This window comes from Phoenix dactylifera, chromosome 16, assembly GCF_051530095.1.
Source record: "Phoenix dactylifera cultivar Ajwa chromosome 16, Ajwa_hap1_PhDact_Kaust_v1.1, whole genome shotgun sequence".
NCBI lineage: Eukaryota > Viridiplantae > Streptophyta > Magnoliopsida > Arecales > Arecaceae > Phoenix > Phoenix dactylifera.
This window is the reverse complement of record NC_143205.1, coordinates 5969058-5989990: the sequence shown is the minus strand read 5'-3', so window position 1 is coordinate 5989990 and position 20933 is coordinate 5969058. Positions and strand designations below refer to the sequence as shown.

The window sequence follows — 20933 nt, the reverse complement described above, 5'->3', positions numbered from 1 at the left end:
GAGACGTCTCTGGGACAAACCGGAGACGTCTCGGCTGTCCCTGATCTGTTTTCTTCATCTCAAAAATTCTTCAATAAATCCTTGAAAAATATGGGAACATGCCTAGACATTTCTTACCACTATTTTTAGATAAACACCTGAAATCCTCAAATAAATTGTTAATAAATAGGGAATTATACTCTAGTATTTTGTATTCATCAAAATCCATTAGGAGGTCAACAATCTCCCCCTTTTTGATGATGACAAAACACTGAGTATATGCAAAATTCGAAATTTAAACATATACACAGTATTTGATCAGATGTACAAGTATTGTGTTTTGGTTAGAGCTAGATACAGTGTACATAATTCAAAATAGTCAACTTTCAGTTCTATCCTTATGCATAAGTATTGATCTTAGTAGCTCTTGAGCAATTTTAGCATATCAACTGAATTTGAATCAAGTTAAGATGTAAATTGATGAAATATTGATGCTGAAAACAATTGAAAGCTAAGTACTTTTTGACTCCCCCTTTCTTTTCCAGAAGGGCAATTGTCTTAAAGCCAATATTCTTCAATTTTATCTTTTCTAATTCAACTTTTAAGTATGAGTGTAAATTTTGTATTTTGCATTCCATATATTTGTTCTAGGTTCTACTCCATATACGCTATATATTGGTTCTACTCCATATACTCCATATATTGATTCTACTCCCCCTTTTTGTCATCAACAATGAAGGGGACAAATTTTCCTTAGGTACCTAAAACACAATTTCTAGTAGAATTCAGCATATTACCATGAATCACTCAAGGATATTCAAGTTATGCTCCCTCTGTCCAAGTTATTTTTATTAATGAATTCAGCATTCATTTCACTCCCCCTTTGTTTTGGAATTCATTTCAGACCTTTTAAAAGTAGTTATCACAAGTTGTGCTCCCCCTGTTTCATATGCGTTGATAAGTTGTGTCAAATTTGAACACTTAAGGTATGTTATGAGATTTTTATGGCACATTACAGAATTACATACACAAAGTTTGATTCCACAGAATTAGAAACATACAAAGTTTCAAAAGGAATTGTATGACATTCATATATCATTGCAATCATTTGAAGTCATTACAAGGTTAAAAAGGAAATCATTACAAGTATTGATTCCTAATACAAAAGAGGTTTCAAAATGAGCCTAGGGTTTTACAAAAAGGTGAACCCTTGATGTTTACAAAATGTCCTTCAACGGCGACGTTGCTCAATAGCCCTAGCCGCTGCCTCTATAAATCCATTTATTGAATCCAGTAGAGTTCTAAACTGATCTCCCTGAGATTGATGGAAGGCTGCCACTAGTGCTTCAAACTCAAGACTTGCCCTTTCAATTTTTCCTCTAAGTTGGGCAACCACGGTGCCCACATTGCCTCCAGGGCTCGTCAACTCTTGAAGACCATCTGATATGATCTTCAATTTCTCCTGTAGCTCAATTGATCTTAAAGTTTGGATGGTACCCACATGAACCAATTCTGATGCTGTAGCTTCTACCTGAGCTTTGATTTCCTTCAATTCTTGTAGGAGAGCTTCATGTGAGGTACGGATGGGGGCCAACTCAGCAGAGACTATCGATCTCATCTCTTCCCTCATCTGCTGGCATATCACAGATGCTAGAGTGTGCATCTGTTCATCTGATAGGGAGAGAGATCCACTGACTGGAGGAGGAGGCGGCATAGAGGTGGATGGTCCAGCCGAGCTGGAAGGTACATCAGGGAAGGCTATAGGGCTATGTGGAGGAGAGTGGTGGTCAGGCTCCTGATGTGGGATCTCGGGCTCTAAGGTTTGGGATTTTCTTTTAGGGACCTTAACCCAAGACCCATCTTTCTTGTGAAACTCCATTCTATGCAATGTGCTCTCATTGTAGTAATCGGTGTTTCGTAAAGATTTTGCCGGCTCATTTTCTAGAATTGGAACCTTGAAATGTTTGAACAGTAGGGTGAAGATCATCCCATATGGTATGCTAAACCTAGAATACCTATGACATGTGGAGATGTAGTTCAACATAAGTCTGGGGAGGTTTAGGGGAATCCCTAGCAAGATGTGGTGCATGATGGCTAAATCTCGCTCCGAAACGAAATCGAAGCAACCGGTTTTTGGAAACAAGACCCGGTTAACAATGCTCAAAAGCAATCTCATCTCGACATTGAGGTCTTGGGAGTTAACTACGTCAAGAGGGCCGCAGTCCTCTCTTCCTAGAAGTAGGTTTAGGGCAATCTCCCTTTGGGGATGTGAGGTCGGAGCCTCACCGTATTTAGGGATTTGCAATATGCTAGATAGAATATCCTCATTGATTTCTATCAATGTCCCTCGGACATGTCCGGTGTACCCTGAGTCCCCTAAGGCCATATTGCTAAACATTTCTCTAACTAGGCCGAGATAGGTTGAAATATTTAGGGTACATAGGTATTCCCAACCTTGGGCTTGGAGTCTCTCTCCAATAGAGAACTTCTCACTAGCTAAAAATTGGAAATCAATGTACCTACCCGTGGTTACTGTGCGATTTGCACAGGAAAGAGTCACGGTTGGCGGAGCAACCGGAGGAGACGGCGCGGAGGGCTCTTCCCTCCGTTCCTCGTCGTCGTTTGCTACTCTAGGACGCCTCCCACCCGTTCGCCTAGCTATCTTAGGTGCCATGGATTGGAAATCTTAGGGAAATGGGAAGATTTTGGTTCGGTTTGTGGTGGAGAGAAAATGGAGGCTAGGGTTTTGTGTTTTCGTTGGGGACGAAAGAGGATAGCTCGGGTCGGCTCGAGCTGTTTCGACCTAATTTAAAAACTTTCGTTCGGTCCCCGAGACGTCTCCGCGACTAATGCGAGACGTCTCGCCGGGGGGACGTCTCTGTGATTTGCCAGAGACGTCTCCGGCACTGAAAAATTTCAGACTGATTTCTATCTTTTCCCAATTTATTTTATTCAACCACAAGAATCAGTGTGATTTCTTTTGGTGAATATAGAGTGAGTTTGCTTGTGATCCTTCCCTTCAATAATACATCCTACAAAAGTTTTTATAATGATTTTTGAATTCATCAATATTGAAATGAGGAATGTTTGACCAAGTTTCGAATGCCTATGAAATAGGCTCTGAAAATATCTCCATGAAGAGTCCAAGGGAGGGTAACCATCCTCCGGAAAGTCAAACAATTCATCATCTAACTTTGATAGATTCATGTTTTCACTTATTAGATACTAGGTTTGCTATTTGTCACCTTGAAGTGGATTATTAGTTTGAGTAGCAAGGCATTGCATTACAAGTTCAATTTATTTGCTAGGATCATACAAGCACAAAGCATTCCTTAAAATGTTGAACCTATCTTTACTAAGGGGCTTTGTAAAGATATCGGCCAATTGATTTTCAGTACATACATACTCAATCATCACATCATTTTTCAGCACATGATCCCTTATAAAGTGATGCCTAATCTCTATATGTTTTGATTTAGAGTGTTGGACAGGATTTTTTGTTAAATTAATTGCACTTGTATTATCACATCTAATTGGTATGTTGTCCATTTTGATACCGAAGTCTTCAAGTTGTTGCTTAATCCAAAGAACTTGGGCACAACAGCTTCCAGCTGCAATGTACTCAGCCTCTGCTGTGGATAAGGCAACTGAATTCTGTTTTTTGCTAAACCAAGAAACCAAATTAGCACCCAAGAATTGACATGTGCCACTTGTGCTTTTTCTGTCGAGTTTGCACCCGGCAAAATCAGCATCGGAATAAGCAATTAAATTTATGTCAGATTGTTTAGAATACCATAAGCCTACATTAGATGTCCCTACTAGATATCTGAAAATTCTTTTAACAGCTTGCAAGTGTGATTCCTTGGGACATGCTTGGTATCTAGCACACATGCAAACACTGAATAATATGTCTGGTCTACTAGCAGTAAGGTAAAGTAAAGAGCCTATCATACCTCTGTACAATTTGCAGTCTATACTTTTACCTTTTTCATCTTTGTCAAGCTTGCAACTTGAGCCCATGGGTGTGCTGATTTCCTTTGCATCCTTCATCTTGAATTTTTCCAACATTTTCTTGATATATTTGGACTGACTGATGAAGATGCCTTCCTCTGATTGTTTTATTTGTAGCCCAAGGAAGAAGTTGAGCTCACCCATCATGCTCATTTCAAATTCTCCCTGCATAAGCTTGGCAAACTCTTGACAAAGACTATCATTAGTAGCACCAAAAATTATATCATCCACATAAATTTGCACAAGCAATAAGTCATTCCCTTTTCTTTTAATGAAGAGGGTTTTGTCTACATTTCCTCTTTTAAATTTATTTTCAATTAGGAAATTACTTAATCTTTCATACCATGCCCTAGGAGCTTGTTAAAGTCCATACAATGCTTTATGCAATTTATAAACATAATCTGGATGTAAGTAGTTTTCAAAACCTGAAGGTTGTCCTACATAAACTTCCTCCATTATATAACCATTTAAAAAGGCACTTTTTACATCCATTTGATAGAGTTTGAAATCCATGAAGCATGCGTATGCCAAAAGTAGTCTAATAGCCTCTAACCTAGCAACAGGAGCAAAAGTTTCATCAAAATCTATTCCTTCCTCCTGATTATAGCCTTTGGCAACTAGTCTAGCTTTGTTTCTTATTACTATTCCATCTTCATCTAGTTTATTTCTATATACCCACTTGGTGCCTATAATTGAAACATTAGGGGGTCTTTTCATTAGAGTCCAAACTTGATTTCTTTCAAATTGATTTAATTCCTCTTGCATAGCATTTATCCAATTTTCATCCTTTTCGGCTTCCTTTAGTGATTTGGGCTCTATTTGTGAAACGAATGCAAGATAATTACTAGTATTTCTTAGAGAGGATCTTGTCCTTACCCCTTGTGAAGGATCACCAAGGATTAGATCCCTTGGATGACCATGTGCATACCTCCATTCCCTTGGAAGATCTTGATTTCTTGCTTGGGGTTGATCTTCTTCATCTTGCTGAATTGTATCTTCCTTGACTTCATCCTCAAGTTGTTTGTCTTGTATGGAGAACTCCTTCATTCTGTCTTCAAGTATACCTGCATCACTATCTTCTTCTTTTCTAGAAGAATCTCCATTAGCTTCATCAAAAACAACATGAATGGATTCTTCAACAATGAGAGTTCTCTTATTGAAGACCCTGTATGCTCTACTAGATGAGGAATAACCTAAGAAGATCCCCTCATCTGATTTAGCACTAAATTTACTTAGATTGTCCTTTCCATTGTTTAAAATAAAGCAACGACAACCGAAAACATGAAAATAACATATATTTGGCTTCTTATTTTTCAGCAACTCATAAGGTGTTTTTTTTAAAATAGATCTGACTAATGCACGGTTTAAAATATGACATGCAGTATTTATTGCTTCAGCCCAAAAATATTTTGGTAGATCCGATTCGCACAACATGGTACGAGCCATATCTGCTAGTGTGCGATTATTCCTTTCTACCACCCCATTTTGTTGGGGTGTCCTAGGGGCCGAGAAATTGTGATTTATACCGTTTTCTTCACAAAATTTTTCAAAGTGCTGATTTTCAAACTCGGTACCATGATCACTCCTAATTGCTTTTAGTTTAAGATTAAGTTCATTCGAAATCCTATTATGAAACTTGATAAAAGCGGGAAAGGACTCATCTTTATGTGCAAGAAATGAAACCCATGTAAAACGTGAAAAATCATCAACAATCACAAGACCAAATTTCTTACCTCCTAGACTAGCAGTTCTAGTAGGTCCAAATAAATCCATGTGAATTAGTTCTAAGGGTTTTGATGTCGAGACTATGTTCTTAGACTTAAAGGAACTTCTTGTTTGTTTCCCTAGTTGACATGCAGCACAGATTTTGTTCTTTTCAAAGTCTATTTTTGGTAATCCTTTGACTAGATCTTTTGTAATCAATTTAGAAATTAAATCCATGCTAGCGTGCCCTAACCTACGATGCCATAACCAGCTAGTCTCATTGACTTTGGCATCCATGGCTACAAGACATTGGCCATCCTTCATGGTGAGATCATCAAGATCTACCATGTAAACATTTCCACGCCTATGTCCCGTAAGTATGATTTCATTGTCAATTGGACTACTAATTATGCATAGTGAAGATTCAAAAGACGCTTTAAAGCCTTTGTCACAAAATTGACTTATACTTAATAAATTATGTTTTAATCCATTAACTAATAATACATTGTCAATAAATGAGGAGGGTGATATGGAGATTTTACCAACGCCAATGATTTGACCTTTAGCATTGTCTCCAAATGTGACTACTCCTTTCGATTTCAAGGTGACGAAAAGGCTCTTGTCACCGGTCATATGCCTTGAGCAACCACTATCAAGATACCACATTCTCTTTTTACTCCCGGCTGCAAGGCATACCTGCAAAATAATCATGTGAAGCTCTTAGGTACCCAAGTTTTCTTGGGTCCTTCTTGGTTAGTGTAGTTGGTCCCCTTAGGCACCCACACTTTAGTTGTGTTTTTACCTTTTACAAATGTATTCTTGTTAGATTGAATCTTTCTTTGAATGCAAGAATAGGCTTTATGTCCACTTTTCCCACAATAAAAGCATGTAGGTTTTTCAGTTTTGGTATCTTTTGCTTTCACAAAAAAGTTCTTTAGATATTTTTGTTGTTTGCTAGTTTTGTATCCTAATCCGACTTTATTAAAAATAGCTCTTTGATTGGATAGAATAAGATTTAATTTTTCAGAACTAAGTGTAAATTTCTCCACAATTGGTTTGTACTTATGTACCTCATTTTTAAGAACCAAATTTTCTTTAGCCAATTCTTCCTTATCATTTTTAAGGGATTCGACATTTTGCGTAAGTGAGGTATTACTATTGAGTAGGGATTTAACTTTTAGATTTAATTCCTTAATTAGTGTTTTTGCCGTTTCGTTTTCAATGCTAAGCTTTGAATTTTTATTTTCTAGGTCAATGGTGTTAACATTTTCAACGCTCTCCTTCTCAATCAATAGGTTTTTAATGTCATCCTTTAGTTTTTGATTGGAGGCCTTTAATTCTTTATTCTTTGCTCCTAACATACTACAATCACTCATGAGCTCTTGGAAAGCTTCATATAATTCTTCTAAAGTAAAATTTGTGGTTGAGCTTTGACATACCTCATCGTCTTCGAATGCCATGAAGCACAAGTTGGCGGTCTCTTCCTTCTCTTCCTCGGAGGATGATGTGTCACTATCATCCCAAGTTGCTTTCAACGCCTTCTTCTTCTTCTTTCCAAAGTGCTTCTTCTGTTGAGGGCATTCGGAACGGATGTGCCCCGGTCTCTTGCAATCATAACATATGATTGGGTCTCTTTCTTTTTCTTTTTCCTTTTCCCAATCATTTCTCCCTCCAAACTTCTTTCTTGGGAAGGGTTTCTTTCTTCTCATGAATTTCTTGAACTTCCTTACTATTAAGCCCAAGTCCTCATCTTCACTTTCTTCTTCACTCTCACTACTTTCTTCTTCACAAACACTCGAAGTAGCCTTGAGTGCGATTGTCTTCTTCTTTGGCAAATCTTCTTCATGTTGCTTCATTGTGAGCTCATGCATCATCAATGAGCCCAATAGTTGTTCAAGTCCCAATGTGTTGAGGTCTTTAGCTTCTACGATCGCCGTGACCTTCGCTTCCCATGCTTTTGGCAAGGACCTGAGAATTTTACTCACAAGTTCTGGGTTAGTGTAAGATTTACCCAAATTCTTTAGACCATTTATTATATCAGTGAAACGTGTGAACATGCATGAAATGGTTTCGTTGGGTTCCATCTTAAATAATTCATATTTGTGAACCAGAATGTTCACTTTAGATTCTTTGACTTGATTGGTACCCTCATGGGTAACTTCAAGCCTATCCCATATTTCCTTTGCGGAACTACATGTGGAGACTCTATTAAACTCATTCACATCTAGAGCACAAAATAATGAGTTCATGGCTCTAGCGTTGAGTTGAACCATCCTATTATCATTCTCATCCCAATCCTCCTCAGGTTTGGGAACTTGAATGCCATTAACCATGTGAGATGGTTCGTGTGGTCCCTTGATTATAACCCTCCACAAGGCATAATCTTGTGCTTGAATAAAAATCCTCATTCTAGTCTGCCAATAGGAATAATTTATCCCATTGAAGAGTGGAGGTCTATTGGTTGCCTGCCCCTCAGCAGGAACATTGTTGAAGGGTGTTGCCATCTAGATCTTTGGCTAAGACGGTTAGGTCTTCAAGAAATACACAGAGCACCCGCTCTGATACCACTTGTTGCCCAGAGATGGTCACCCAAGAGGGGGGTGAATTGGGTGTTTTAAAACTTTTTGACTAATTAAAACAAAACACACAAGTGTATGTGCAAAGGTAAAACTAAAGTAGCAATCACAGTGAAACGCAAACACACAAAGATTTATAGTGGTTCGGAGCTTCCACTGCTCCTACATCCACTCCCCAAACACCTTTGGGAATTTTCACTATAATCAGCGATTACAGTACGGTAGTTTTGCGAGTTCACTACCCAACTCGTTGTTTTACCCCGGGCTAACAACGAACCCTACAATCCCCCAATTTAACCTAGGCTTGGGACGCCTATCCCTTGTTCCAAGTCCCTTGACTGGAACAAGCACAATAAACAAAGGTTTTACAAAGATTTAAAGCTCTTAATGAAGCGAATATAACAATGAGAAATAATAAAACCCGGAAGAACCCTTTTAGCCGTTGGAAGCGTGGGAAATGGTGGTTCTTCCGATGTGGATCGCGTTGGCTTGAATGTGAGCTTTGAATGCCGAGTGGGAGTGAGTAGTTGAGCACGAAATCAGATGGAAAAGCTTGAATGCACTTGATTTCTCCTCTTGAAAGCTCTAACTCCCTTGAACCTCTTTTTCTTTCTTCTCTCTTGAATGATCTTGTGTTGGGTTGGTGAGAAGTTGTTGGAAGGCACTTAAAAGCTCCCTTTTATAGCCCAAAAAGCAATAGATCCGTTAGACACAAAAATATGACCGTTTGAAATTCAAATTTACCTGCAAAAGTGTGTCAGTCGCGTTCCAGGCGCTCTGGAGACGTCTCCGCTTCGACGCGAGACGTCTCGGCTGTATAAAATTTCTCTTGACGGTGTTTGGAGTCGACTCGGCACTTTTACGGGGACGACTCTGAAGAAGAACGACTTGAATGCTTGTTCTTCTGTTTTTCTGAGAGAGTCGGCTCGGTACTTTACGGGGACGTCTCGGGATTTTTGCGCTTTTTGCATGGGGACGACTCCGCGACGTCGGAGACGACTCCGTAGTTGTATCACCGAAAAACACGTCCTCTGGAATCCCCTGAGAGAGTCGACTCGGCGCTCTCTGGGGACGTCTCGGGAAGTCCGCTTTTTACTCGTGGGGACGACTCCGCGTCCTTCGGAGACGACTCGCGCGCATCCCTTGAAATCGGCCTTTCTGCCGCCTCTGAGAGAGTCGACTCCGCAGAGTCAGGAGTCGACTCCGACCCTGCGAGACGCCTCGCCAGGTGCCGGGGACGTCTCCAGACGTGCCAATTCTTCCTGTTCGTGCCAGAGACGTCTCTGGGACAAACCGGAGACATCTCGGCTGTCCCTGATCTGTTTTCTTCATCTCAAAAATTCTTCAATAAATCCTTGAAAAATATGGGAACATGCCTAGACATTTCTTACCACTATTTTTAGATAAACACCTGAAATCCTCAAATAAATTGTTAATACACAGGGAATTATACTCTAGTGTTTTGTATTCATCAAAATCCATTAGGGGGTCAACATGATTTGAACGGAAAAGAAGGAAAAGAGCCATTAACTCCATTCAATCAACTCTTTCCAGCATTAAAGAAGTCTCCTCCTGCCTTCAAGTCTTCCAGACATTCAAGAGGAGACCCAAAGTTCAAGAAGCCTTCCTCTACTTCATCACAAACGTGTTTGAGGGCTCTTAACTTTTCTCTTATTTATATCGCTGTATATCTGCTTTTTAGAAGCTCTATTTTTCTGTTTGTCTTTGTTATTTCCATTTGGTCTTTACTTGATTCAATCAGGAGATTGAATCAAGGGTGTATAGGTTTGTTGGTGAGCCTAGGTTGAAACCAATGATGTAAGGGTTCGATTGTGATCCCGGAAAAACAATCGGGGTGGTTCTAGTCGGTGAGCCTGGGAAAACCGACCGAGTTCGTTGTGACCTCGTAAAACAACAAGTTGGGTTGTGAGCTTGTAAAACAACCGGCTGTAATCCGAGGGATTATAGTGAATTCCCAAGTGAGGCTTGGGGAGTGGACGTAGGAGCAAGGGTTAGCTCCGAACCACTATAAAATCATTGTGTTTGTGATTGCATTTGTCTCTCTTACTTTCATTTCATTCACTGCACATAGCATCTAATTAATCAACTTGTGAAAAGGATTAATTAGTATCTCACAAACCATTTAATTGTAATAATTATTTTAAAACCCAATTCACCCCCCCCCCCTCTTGGGTTGTCTATCTGGGCAACAAATATCCTTGTCCTCAAGGATAAAATGTGGATGCCACCGGATCATCTCATCAGTCCTCCCAAAAATCTCCTTCTCTTGGCCTTCTTCCCCGGTAGATAAGTACTTGCCATCTCTTCTATTTCCTCCAATCTTCCCTTGAGTACAAGGGAAGCTCTACTTGGATGCCATGCTCCAACCGATCAACCCCATGATTGTTGTAGAACGGCCCATGCTTCATGTCGAACATTTGAACATCCCTCCACCTTGATGCTTCATGGGTTATACTCCACATCGTACTTTCGGCACCCTTAAGTGCCCCATAGTAGTCCTTCTCAGCCTCCTCCGCTTCTCTACTTGGGATGTAGACAAACTTGAACTCGAACTGCCGTAGTAATTCCCTGAATTTTTGCCGCCGAAGGGTCACCGTCTATTCCCACATGTTGGTCATGCATTCATGGTCACAAATCAGCAGCTTGCTGCTGCTATTCATGGCACCAACATGGTCTTCTAGGCCTTCCGCTGTGCTCGAATTATCATGAAGATAAATAGCCCGAGATCGAAGGGATACCTCAGCTTGACTTGTGGTTGAAGGGCTACAGAATTTACTGAAATTTCTGTGGTTGCAGAATTTTCAGCTGCCGAATCATGCTCGTGCACGGCCACGGGATGATGGACTTCATCATGACCATCCGCTGCGTACTCGGTTGCAACAGCAAATGGGAGTGTCTCTGGTGCTGCAAGATGGCCCCCAAGATCAGCCCTTTGAGTAGCCTCCGGTTGCAAGGAGATGAGGTCCTTGCTGCAGAAATTTTGGGAGTCAAACTTTGGTTCTTTTGCCTCCTCTTGAGGCCGTGGCTCTCCCATAGCATCCCTACCATAGTCAGCAACACTCTGCTCCTTTATCTCCTCCATATCTCCTCTTCGGTCTTCAAGCTTTTGATCATGGGAAAGCTCCTTCTTGGGTTCTTTCATACTAGCATGGTTTGCCCTATGCTTTATACTCTCCCGGGCCTCCTCTAACTCCCTTTTATCATCATTAATCGGCCCTCTATTTTATCTTCACTCCTCCTACTTTTCCTATAGCCATGCTCCCCATGGTGGATAGCATAACTACTTGCTTCATCACTTTCTTTTTCATACCACCCCCGGGCTTGCCGTGAGGCATATGACCCAAACATTGCTCCATGAGTCCTTCTATACTCCTTTCCTTTTCTTTTTCTCTCCCCAACTCTCCATCCTTTCTTCTCTTCTTCTTTCTTCTCTTTTCCTCACTTCTTGCTCTTTTCTTCCTTCCTCTTTTCTTCTTTCTTCCCTCATTCTCATTCTTCCTTCCATGAAGTTCCTCCGGCCAATAGGCCTTTGGACATGGAATGGGTCCTCCTCGGGCTCACTCTCTTCTTCCCCATGGCTTCCTCTTCTGAAGCTAGGCCCTTCTCCATCTAGCCATCTCTCTATTTCAACACCCCGAGATTCTATTCTTCCTCCTCTCCTCCAAGGACTCATCTAATTGGTTAGCCCTCAAGCTCCCAACTTCACTTCCCCTCTCTCCTCTCCCTTGGCCCTGCCGTGATGTGTGCAACCAATGTTCTCCCTCATTGGATCTTCTTAGCTCTTTCTCTCTTCCATTTTCACTAACTCTCCTTTCTAATCTTTCTAGGTGGGCATTTACACTGGCTAGGGTAGTTGATATATTCTCAAGGGTTTGGTTTTGACTTTCAAGGGTTCGGTTTAGGTATTGAGAACTCCCCTCTAAGGCCTCAAGCTGTGCATTTTCATGCCACATCATCACTCCAAACCTCCTTTGGTCGTCACCCAAGGGATGATTTGGGCCTCCTCTTTTATATCAAAATGGGTTGTACACAACTCAATCTCCTCCGATTACAGCAAAAGTGTACAAGCATGAGGATCCTCACAGCCCGAGAGAAACGTGTTGTTGCTCTACTTGCTCCTTACCCGGTGTAGTTGGAAAAATGACACGAAGTACTACCACTAGCCTCCCTCTTGTGCCGTCCCGCATATACCCTAACACTGAATAGTTGGATCAAATAGTGTCGGGTACTACCAGTAGCCTCCCCGTTGGCACCATCCCTATGATGAGCAATATAGAAAACAATCCGTCCTCTTTACAAGGAAAAATGCTCTCACTCCCTTTGCAAGTAAAGAATTTAAAGTGCTGAAATTTAAGCACTACTTGCAAGTAAAGTAACTTCTAATATACCCCCTCTCAAGTTCAACAAGTAATACGAAGGTAGTAAGAATTAAACTTCACTTCTAGGCATGCAATGAGAAGTAAAGCACCTAACCTCAGCCCAATGTGTAATCTAAAATTTTCGGGGTTGTAGGCATTTCCTCTTGATGGTGAGATCTTCGACGGAGCTTCTCTTGGAATTTCTCCCAACGAATTCTCTCAATGAAAGCACCATTGATGGAGGGTGGCTTTTGGCCCCAAGTCACTACACCAAATCCTTGCCTCATGCTTCTTGCGCGCACCTCGTTAAGTTGCTAATTTGGGCCGAAGAAGGTAACGCCGGTTGATATCCACTTCTTTGGATGGTCACGGATACAAGCCAAGGGGTGGGCCTACTGGCTGCAGCTTGGCCCGACCCTTAGCTTGTTGCAAATAAAGAATGCACTCCTCCGGATAGTCGTGGGAATCAAGACAAGGGGCGGGTCTACTGGTTGCAGCTTGACCCGTCCCTTGGCTTAAAAGAGACAACACAACAAGTATGGACACAAGTATAAGATAGAGGAATGCTTGATGGTTGCTTCTATTCCCAAAGTAAAGAACATACAAAGATAATATAGTGGAAACTATGATTGGTCTCCACTAGCTCAAGTCCAAGAACAAGTTCAAGGACCGAATACAATAGGGAAAAGCCCTTCCAAGCCTAAGGTCGAAATACAAAGCAAACTACAATGTTCAAAGATGTAAGATAATAGCCCCCAAAGACCCTCATTCCCTCCTATTTATAGTGTTCTTCAAGTGGCACAAGAGTGGCTAAGGCATAGGGGTCTTCACGGCTCATGTAGGGCAAAAGGCTTGGCCAAGGCATGGCCAAGCCTTAGGCATAGGCTAGCAGCTGGGCAGGCCCTTGGCCGGCCCGACTGTGGCCTTTGCAGAGGGCAAGCAGGCGGCTGGCAGGGCCCGGGCGTGGCTGGCCGCAATGGCTGTTCGGCAGAGGCCAGGCAGGACCTGGGCGGCCTAGGCGCGGCAGGGGGCGCTGGCAGGGTTCTTGGGCGCGGCAGGGCACGGTAGGGGGCGTTGGCAGGGGCCTGGCGCATGGCAGTAGGCGCCAGGCCGCGCGCAGGGAACTGGCATGTGTGGGCGGCCACGGCAGGATGCTGTCGCGCATGCGAGCGCGGTCGGCCGTGGGCACGCGCAGGCCAACAGGTGCCGAGCGGTCGCGCTCGAGCGCGCCAGGCCCAGCGGCCGACAAGGTTGGCCAGGCCGAACCTCGCCCGGCCGCGGGCGCGCTGGGCGGCGCAGGCGCGTGGGGGCGGGCGCGCGTGGTTCGCCGCCCGTGGCACTGTAGCGGGCAAGGTTCTTTAGCCTGAACCTCACCCGACACACTATAGCTGGCGAGGTTCTGCGGCCTAAACCTCGCCTGCAGCATGGGTCACGGCAGAATTTGGTTGCGGTAAGGCTCGGGGTTGCGTTGGGCATGCTCGGCCGAGGTTGGGCATGCTCGGCCGAGGCTTGGCATGCATGGCACCGGCCGACCATGGATGTGCTTGGCCAAATGAAGGGCTTGGCCAAGGCTCTCCAAGCAAAGTAGTTGGCCTTGGCTTGACCCTCCGTTGGCCTTTTCATGGCCCGATGCCCTCCTTGGTTGGCAGCGCTTGCGAGGGTCCTCAACAAGCTAGCCACCGCGGCCGCCCCTAGGCTTGACCGAGAAGGAAAGGGGGGGTGGTTTACGGGTCCCTTATTTTGGGAGAAGAGGAAGAGAGGGATCTCCTTCCTCTTTCCTCTCATTTTTCTCATTCCCTCCAAATTCTACCACACTCCTTACTTAATTCTATCACACCCCTTACTCAAAAGGAATTGGAGAGAATCTAAGGGCTCACCTTGCGCCGTGTGGCAATCTGCGTGAAAGAGGAGGGGCGGATGCCCCTCCTCTTGGGCGTGTGGAATCAAACAAGGAAAGAATGGGATGCCCCCTCCTTTCTTTTGGTGCAGATCAAAGAGGAGGGGCTGACACCCCTCCCTTATTTCTCTTGTCCCACATGCATGAAGGACCCTTTCCTTCTATGCTATGATTTCCTAATCTAATTAGGAATGATGTGGTCCCACTTGTTTGATTTAATCCTAATCCAATTAGGACCCAATGTGTCCTCCAAATTGATTCATGTGAATCCTAATCCAATTAGGATTCAAACTGGACTTCATTAAGTCAGTTCCTTATCTAATAAGGAGTTCTAATTAATTAGACCTTCCCATCCTTATCCAATAAGGTTAAGTCTAATTTAATTAGGTCCAATTGAATCAATCAAAATTGCAATCCAATTGCAAATCATTCTTCTTTAACTCACTAACTCTTAGTGCGTTAAACCAATTGTCAATCAAATTGACAACCATGATCGATTGCGATTCTAAATCGCAATCCAACCGTCGGAACGATCAAAACCTCCAATGTATGTGACTCCAGAGGTTCTATTCTGTCTGGTAGTGAGATATATTGTGATCTTTATCAAAATATCATTGAAACTCCTTTCAATGGGTTGAAACAATTTCAACTCTACTCACCAGGGTTCACTGATCATTAAGTAAATGCCTTTGAGTCCCACAATCCACTAGTGACACCTAGCAGCATATAATGGCAACCCAGCAGAACGGAATGAATGAACCTCTAGGTGCAATTAGCGTATGATACAGTACCTCTATCGTGGATCTCGACATGACGGAGGTTATAGATAACTCGTCAAACTCTATCGCCTGTCTTATGTCAAATTTATTTGACTCAAGTTCGAGATTGGAAAACTCTTTTTCCAGAACTGCCCTGGCCAAGATCTTTCGAACTTAGTGTCATAAATCATATAGGATCACTCCTAATCTATCAAGGTCAATAGATCCCATCTAGATGCAACCCTAATCCGACAGTGAACCTACTGCAGCCAATCTGCACCACAAGGACCCTTAGAGCCCATGTTTATGTACTCGTCAAACTACAGCAACCTCACCGTGATTAGCTGAGGCATCGCAGGTCTAAATACTAGTCATACAACTGCAACATCAAGTAAGTCACTGACGAGTAGATAGACATCCAAGTGACTTCTTGCTTTGGTTACGCTCAGTACCCTTGTTCTCTAACAAGCACTTGCACAATCACTCCAGTGTCCCCACACTATGGACTTAAGACTCATCCATCAAAAAAAGTGATCTAGCACTAATCTTATCGGATCGATCACCGTCCTTCGTGATGATCCATTGATCAGGAGCAATTCAAGAATTAACTATCTAATGACACATCTTAAATTCTTAACTCTTAAGAATGTGTTATCATTTTATTAATTCCTAGGATGATTCATGGACACATAATAACCTGAATGAACAAAATGCCCGATTTTATTAATTAACAAAAGGTCAAGTATAAATTTTATGCCCTCAGAACAATTACAATGTGTCTGCCTAATTGGCTTCTAAGGCATACTCCTAACAATCTTCCACTTGTACTAAAGCCAATCAGACATATATCTAAGCCCCATCTTCTCAAGATATGCTTCTGTCTTCTGTTGACTTAGCTGCATATTGAAATAAGACATCATTTCACAAGAGATCATGTTTTGAATGGTGATATATTGCTTGAGTTTGTATGTACTGAAGATCAATTAGCTGATATCTTCATAAAACCATTGAGTGAAGATCGATTTTGTACCCTTAGAAGAAAATTAGGAGTGATTGACCCATTTGAATGATCTACTCTTTACTCCTAGTAAATTTAATTCCTCCATGATTTATTCCAATCTAATCTGAGCCTATTTCTATCATATAAACTTATTGAAATCATTAGAACTCAATTTAAATTTATTTCAACCCAAGACCATTGAATATATTTGGGTTAGACAGGGCTCGAGCCGACTTGAGGTAGAACTGCGAGTCGACTCGTGCTCGAGTCGACTTGAGCTGTTGCGCGAGTCGTCTCGAGGACGGACGGACGATTACTTAACCTAGTAGGGATGTCTCTATCTTATTTTTTCCTTTCGTCTCCTTGTGCCTCATTCACTCTCATCCCCAATAGTCGTCCCTAGAATCCATTTCCTTAGGGCTTCTCTCCCTCCATTCCTTAGATTTCGTGGCAATGGCTCCCAAGAAAGCAACCACATCCTGCGGAAAATGCCCCCTTGTGGCAAGCGAAGCGGAGACCGGTCCAAGGCAAGGAACGAGCCAGCTCATTCCGAGTCCGAAGCTCCTTCCTCCCCAAGACCGATTCCCTCGTGTTCGTACGCTGGGAGGGTGGTCACAACCGGGAGGAAAGTTGATTTTGATTTCCTCTCCTAAGAAGGGTTCACCCTAGGGCATCATCTTAGGGCACAAGGCTTAGAGTTCTTCTTCACCTTGAACCTTCCCACATATCCAGGGCTAGTGAGAGAGTTCTTTAGCACCGCTAGTAGAGGTGGCGGCAGCATCATTGATTGGGTAGGAAATGTCCAAGTAACCATCACCGAATCCCTAATCTCAAGACTCCTGAACCTCCCCAATGTCGGTGCCTCTCCTTCATCACACTCTGATAGGATTGAGGCTCTTAGAACCATTCTGGATAGAGAACCCGAGAGTCCCCTAGAGGAAGTATCTGCCAATCAGTTGAATGCTGAAATGTGGCTCCTTCTAAGCATCATTCATAGAGTTATCTTTCCAAAAACTGGGCGTTTTGACTTCATATCTGAGAGAGACCTTGCTATCATGTATTACATCATTAAGGAGATTCCTCTAAACCTCTCTCAACTTGTCCTTCTTCACATGACTGATGTCCTTAACAGGGTAGGACTAGTCTCCCTTACGGGATGGTTCTCATATTAATCTTTAGGGAGTTTAGAGCACCTATTTCTGCTGGGGAGTCCTCTCATCCACTCCGTTATACAGATTTTGTAAACGAGGGAACCCTTCAAAGGATGGGGTTTCATCGAATAGAGGGAACCTGGACTAGGACAACCTTGAATCCTTCTGCTTCCTCCTCTGCTCCACATCCCAATATTCCTGCAGCTTCCCCTAACATACCCTCTTTGCCTCCCATCCATGCACCCACAACAGCACATCGTGAGCCATCTTCTTTTCCCTCGCCACTTGCACTGAGTGAGGATCAGTTGCGGAGATTGGCATCCTTTCTGACTGATGAGATGGCATCTCACGGCTCATTAGGTGGACGATCTTCCACAGACATCCTACCCTCCACTGCTGCTCTCACTCAGATGGTAGCTGATATAGGAGCCGAGCTTTTTAGTCTTAAATGTCTTCTACAAGGGCAGTATAGATGATTCATGGATCTTGAAGACGACACAAGACAGCTGCAGCAATCTGTAAAGAGGGATTTAAGGAAGCTCTATGAGAATGCTGAAGAAATGGCCAATAAATTACTTGGCGAGCTTCATGAAAACAGTCAGAGGGTATTTTAGCTCAGGAAAACCTATCAAGAGACCTCCCTTGAAATTATTCGGGATCTTGGCAAATGCACTACTGCAGTTCAAAAACTCATAGAAACCTCCTCATCTAGACCATCCACCAGCAGACGTCGCTCCTCTTCTTCATCATCTTCTTCTTCTGAGTGATCATGATTGTGTATTGCATTTAGCTACATTTTGATGTCTTTTTGGTGCACAATGTAGTTTTTCTTATATAGTGCAACGTCTTGTAATCTGTTGCAACACAAAGAACTTTCCTTTTGAGTAATTCAACTCATGCATTTTCTTCACTCACACTTGACTTGAATGCAAAATATTTCCATATGCATGAATTTTCTTTTTGCTGATGACAAAAAGGGGGAGAAGAAAGTAAGAAAGATCTAAAAAATTCCTATGCATTGATTGAGGGGGAGAAGAAGCATTGATTGAGGGGAAGAAGAATTATGAAAATATGTTGGGATGGGATGAAAATGTTTGGGATCAAAGGTCAAACATTTGTTTTAATTCTTTTTAATCATTATGCTATGATACATTGACTTAATCAAGCTCTGATATTTTAAAATGAATGAATTCTGAATTCAGACCAAGAAGACCTTGAATAAGTAAAGAATGAAAAGTATAAAAACAAGACTCATTCATCTAATATAGGCAAAACAATTAATTGCATATTATGATTGCTTGTACAATTCCAAGTGAAAGGGGGAGTCTTAAGTTTTAAAGTTTATTCTCCATACCCTTCAACTTTTGGATAAACAAATTATTAAACATTGAATTCATTCTAATTCTTTTGACTTAACTCATATTATGTGTAAATTTATTTGCATATACTCAGTGTTTTGTCATCATCAAAAAGGGGGAGATTGTTGAGTGATTGTTGTTCCCTTATTTGATTTTGATGAGCCCAAAACACTTGAGTATATTTCATATTATACTAATGAATTCAAGTGAGTGTTTTAGGAAATATATTGCTATATACATTAGGATGACTTAGAAAATGGTTCAGGATTCTTAAGATCAGTTATTATAATGCTTGGAACCATTTTAATCTTGCCCTGCACTCGAGTCGACTCCAAGATTTCTCGAGTCGACTCTGGCACAAAAGTTTGTATCTGGCACGACCTCGAGTCGACACCCAGGTTGGACGAGTCAACTCCTGCTAGATTGGCTGAAAACAGAATTACCGAGTACAGAGCCCGAGTCGACTCCACTTGAGATTGAGTCGACTCCGGAGAAAAGACAGAAGACTCATGTCAACCCAACTGATACCGAGTCGACTCCAACAAAAAGACAGAAGATCTATTTCTCAATCCAACTGATACCGAGTCGACTCCAACAAAAAGACAGAAGATTCATTTCTCAACCTAACTGATATCGAGTCGACTCCGAAAAGTAAAACATAAGAGTGTTTTTCTACGGGACTAAGATCAAGTCGACTCCTAAAGATCGCAAGCCGCCTCCAACTTTTGGCGAGCCGACTCTAGATGACGCAAGTCGACTCTGATAAGAAAAGGCAGAAAGATTACTTTTTGGCACTATGAGATCGAGCCGACACTTGAAGTACGTGAGCCGTCTCCTGCTTTTGGCGAGTCAACTCCAGAATGTCACGAGCCGACTCCTGCAGGATAGCTGGGTAAGTACTTTTAAAAGATGAAGTGAGGGAGTCGTCACCTGAAGAACACGAGTCGACTCCAGCCACAGTCGAGCCGTCTCCGGTCATATTGTCAGGTTGCATAGTTGAGTCAGAACGGCTCTTTCACCTTTTGTAACGGCTAGTTTTCGAAAAGGAAGGCTCTGAAAAGTGTTTAAAAGGAGAAAGGAGACAAGAACAAAGCATCCATTGAAGAGCATTCAAGTTTACATCCACCAAAAAGGATTGGAGCCTTTCTCAAAGCAAAAAGAGGAGTAATTGCCCAAATATTAAATTCAGAAGTACTCCTCTCATTCAAGGCTCGATTAACTGATCCTCAACTACCAGCATATTCAAGAGAGGATCCAGAAGAGAAGAAGCCACATCCTACTTCAACATAAAATCTATTTGAGAGCTTCTTCCCTTTAATATTGTTTATATTGTGTTATAACTATATAACCATGGTCTATCATACCGGTACGTACCAGTCCAGCCTGGGACCGGTACCAGATCAGCGTGGAATCTGGTACCGATAGCTTATCGTTGGAGAACCGATATGAAACCAGTACGAGACCGGTATGGGATCGGTATGTACCGGTTCGGGCCGCCACCGGTATGCCAACTGGTACCGGTACGGCGGACCTTGTATATAACTCTTATATTCTGTTATTATACTTGATTCAATCAGGGGATTGAATTAAGGGGAACAAGGTTAGTTGGTAAGCCAGTATAAAATCAGCAAGTTAAGTTGTGGTTGGTGAAATAAGGAAAACCAACTAGATTAGATTGTGATCTCGGAAAAAACAATTAGTTTGGTTGTAGCCAGTGATCCTGTGAAAACCGACCGAGTTTGTTGTGATCTCGTGAAAACAAGTTAGGTTGTGAGCTTGTAAAACAAATAACTGTAATCAGAAAGATTATAGTAGAATTTCCAAAAGGATTTGGGAAGTAGACGTAGGAGCGGGGTTGGCTCCGAACCACTATAAAACTTGTTGTGTTTGTGTTGTGGTTCCTCGAGTATCTCATTTCCATTGCTTTCTTCATAGTTAAAATTTATCTCTCAGATTAAAATCAAGAAAGCTTTCATAATCTCATTAGACATTTTGAAAAGAAATCAAAATCTTTATTCAAAACCCAATTCACCCCCCCCCCCCCCCCTCTTGGGTTGTCTATTGGGCAACACAATCACTTTTCAGAATTGAATATACCTCATCAATTATAAAAGAAAATT

The 20933-nt window shown here is 42.2% G+C and overlaps 1 protein-coding gene across 13 annotated transcripts in view; it reads right to left on the bottom strand.

Moving 5' to 3' along the window:
* SULA (NAD(P)-binding Rossmann-fold superfamily protein) overlaps window positions 1-20933 on the bottom strand; it is a 125121-nt gene that overhangs the window by 46491 nt on the left and 57697 nt on the right. For 2 of the 13 annotated variants that reach the window (XR_016398685.1, XM_088712171.2), the window contains exons 1-2: window positions 7134-13908; window positions 6237-6390 (exon numbers count right to left, since the gene is read on the bottom strand). The exons of 5 other annotated variants lie outside the window; for them this stretch is intronic. Coding sequence is in view for 5 of the 8 variants with exons in the window: in XM_088712171.2 (XP_088568297.2) it covers window positions 6237-6390; window positions 7134-8198 (1219 nt within the window). In the remaining 3 variants the exon portion in view is untranslated. Of the gene's footprint in view, window positions 1-3962; window positions 6391-7133; window positions 20914-20933 lie in introns of those variants that run through there. 6 more of the 13 variants (XR_015973882.2, XM_089927777.1, XR_016398684.1 and 3 more) reach the window with 6 other exon arrangements.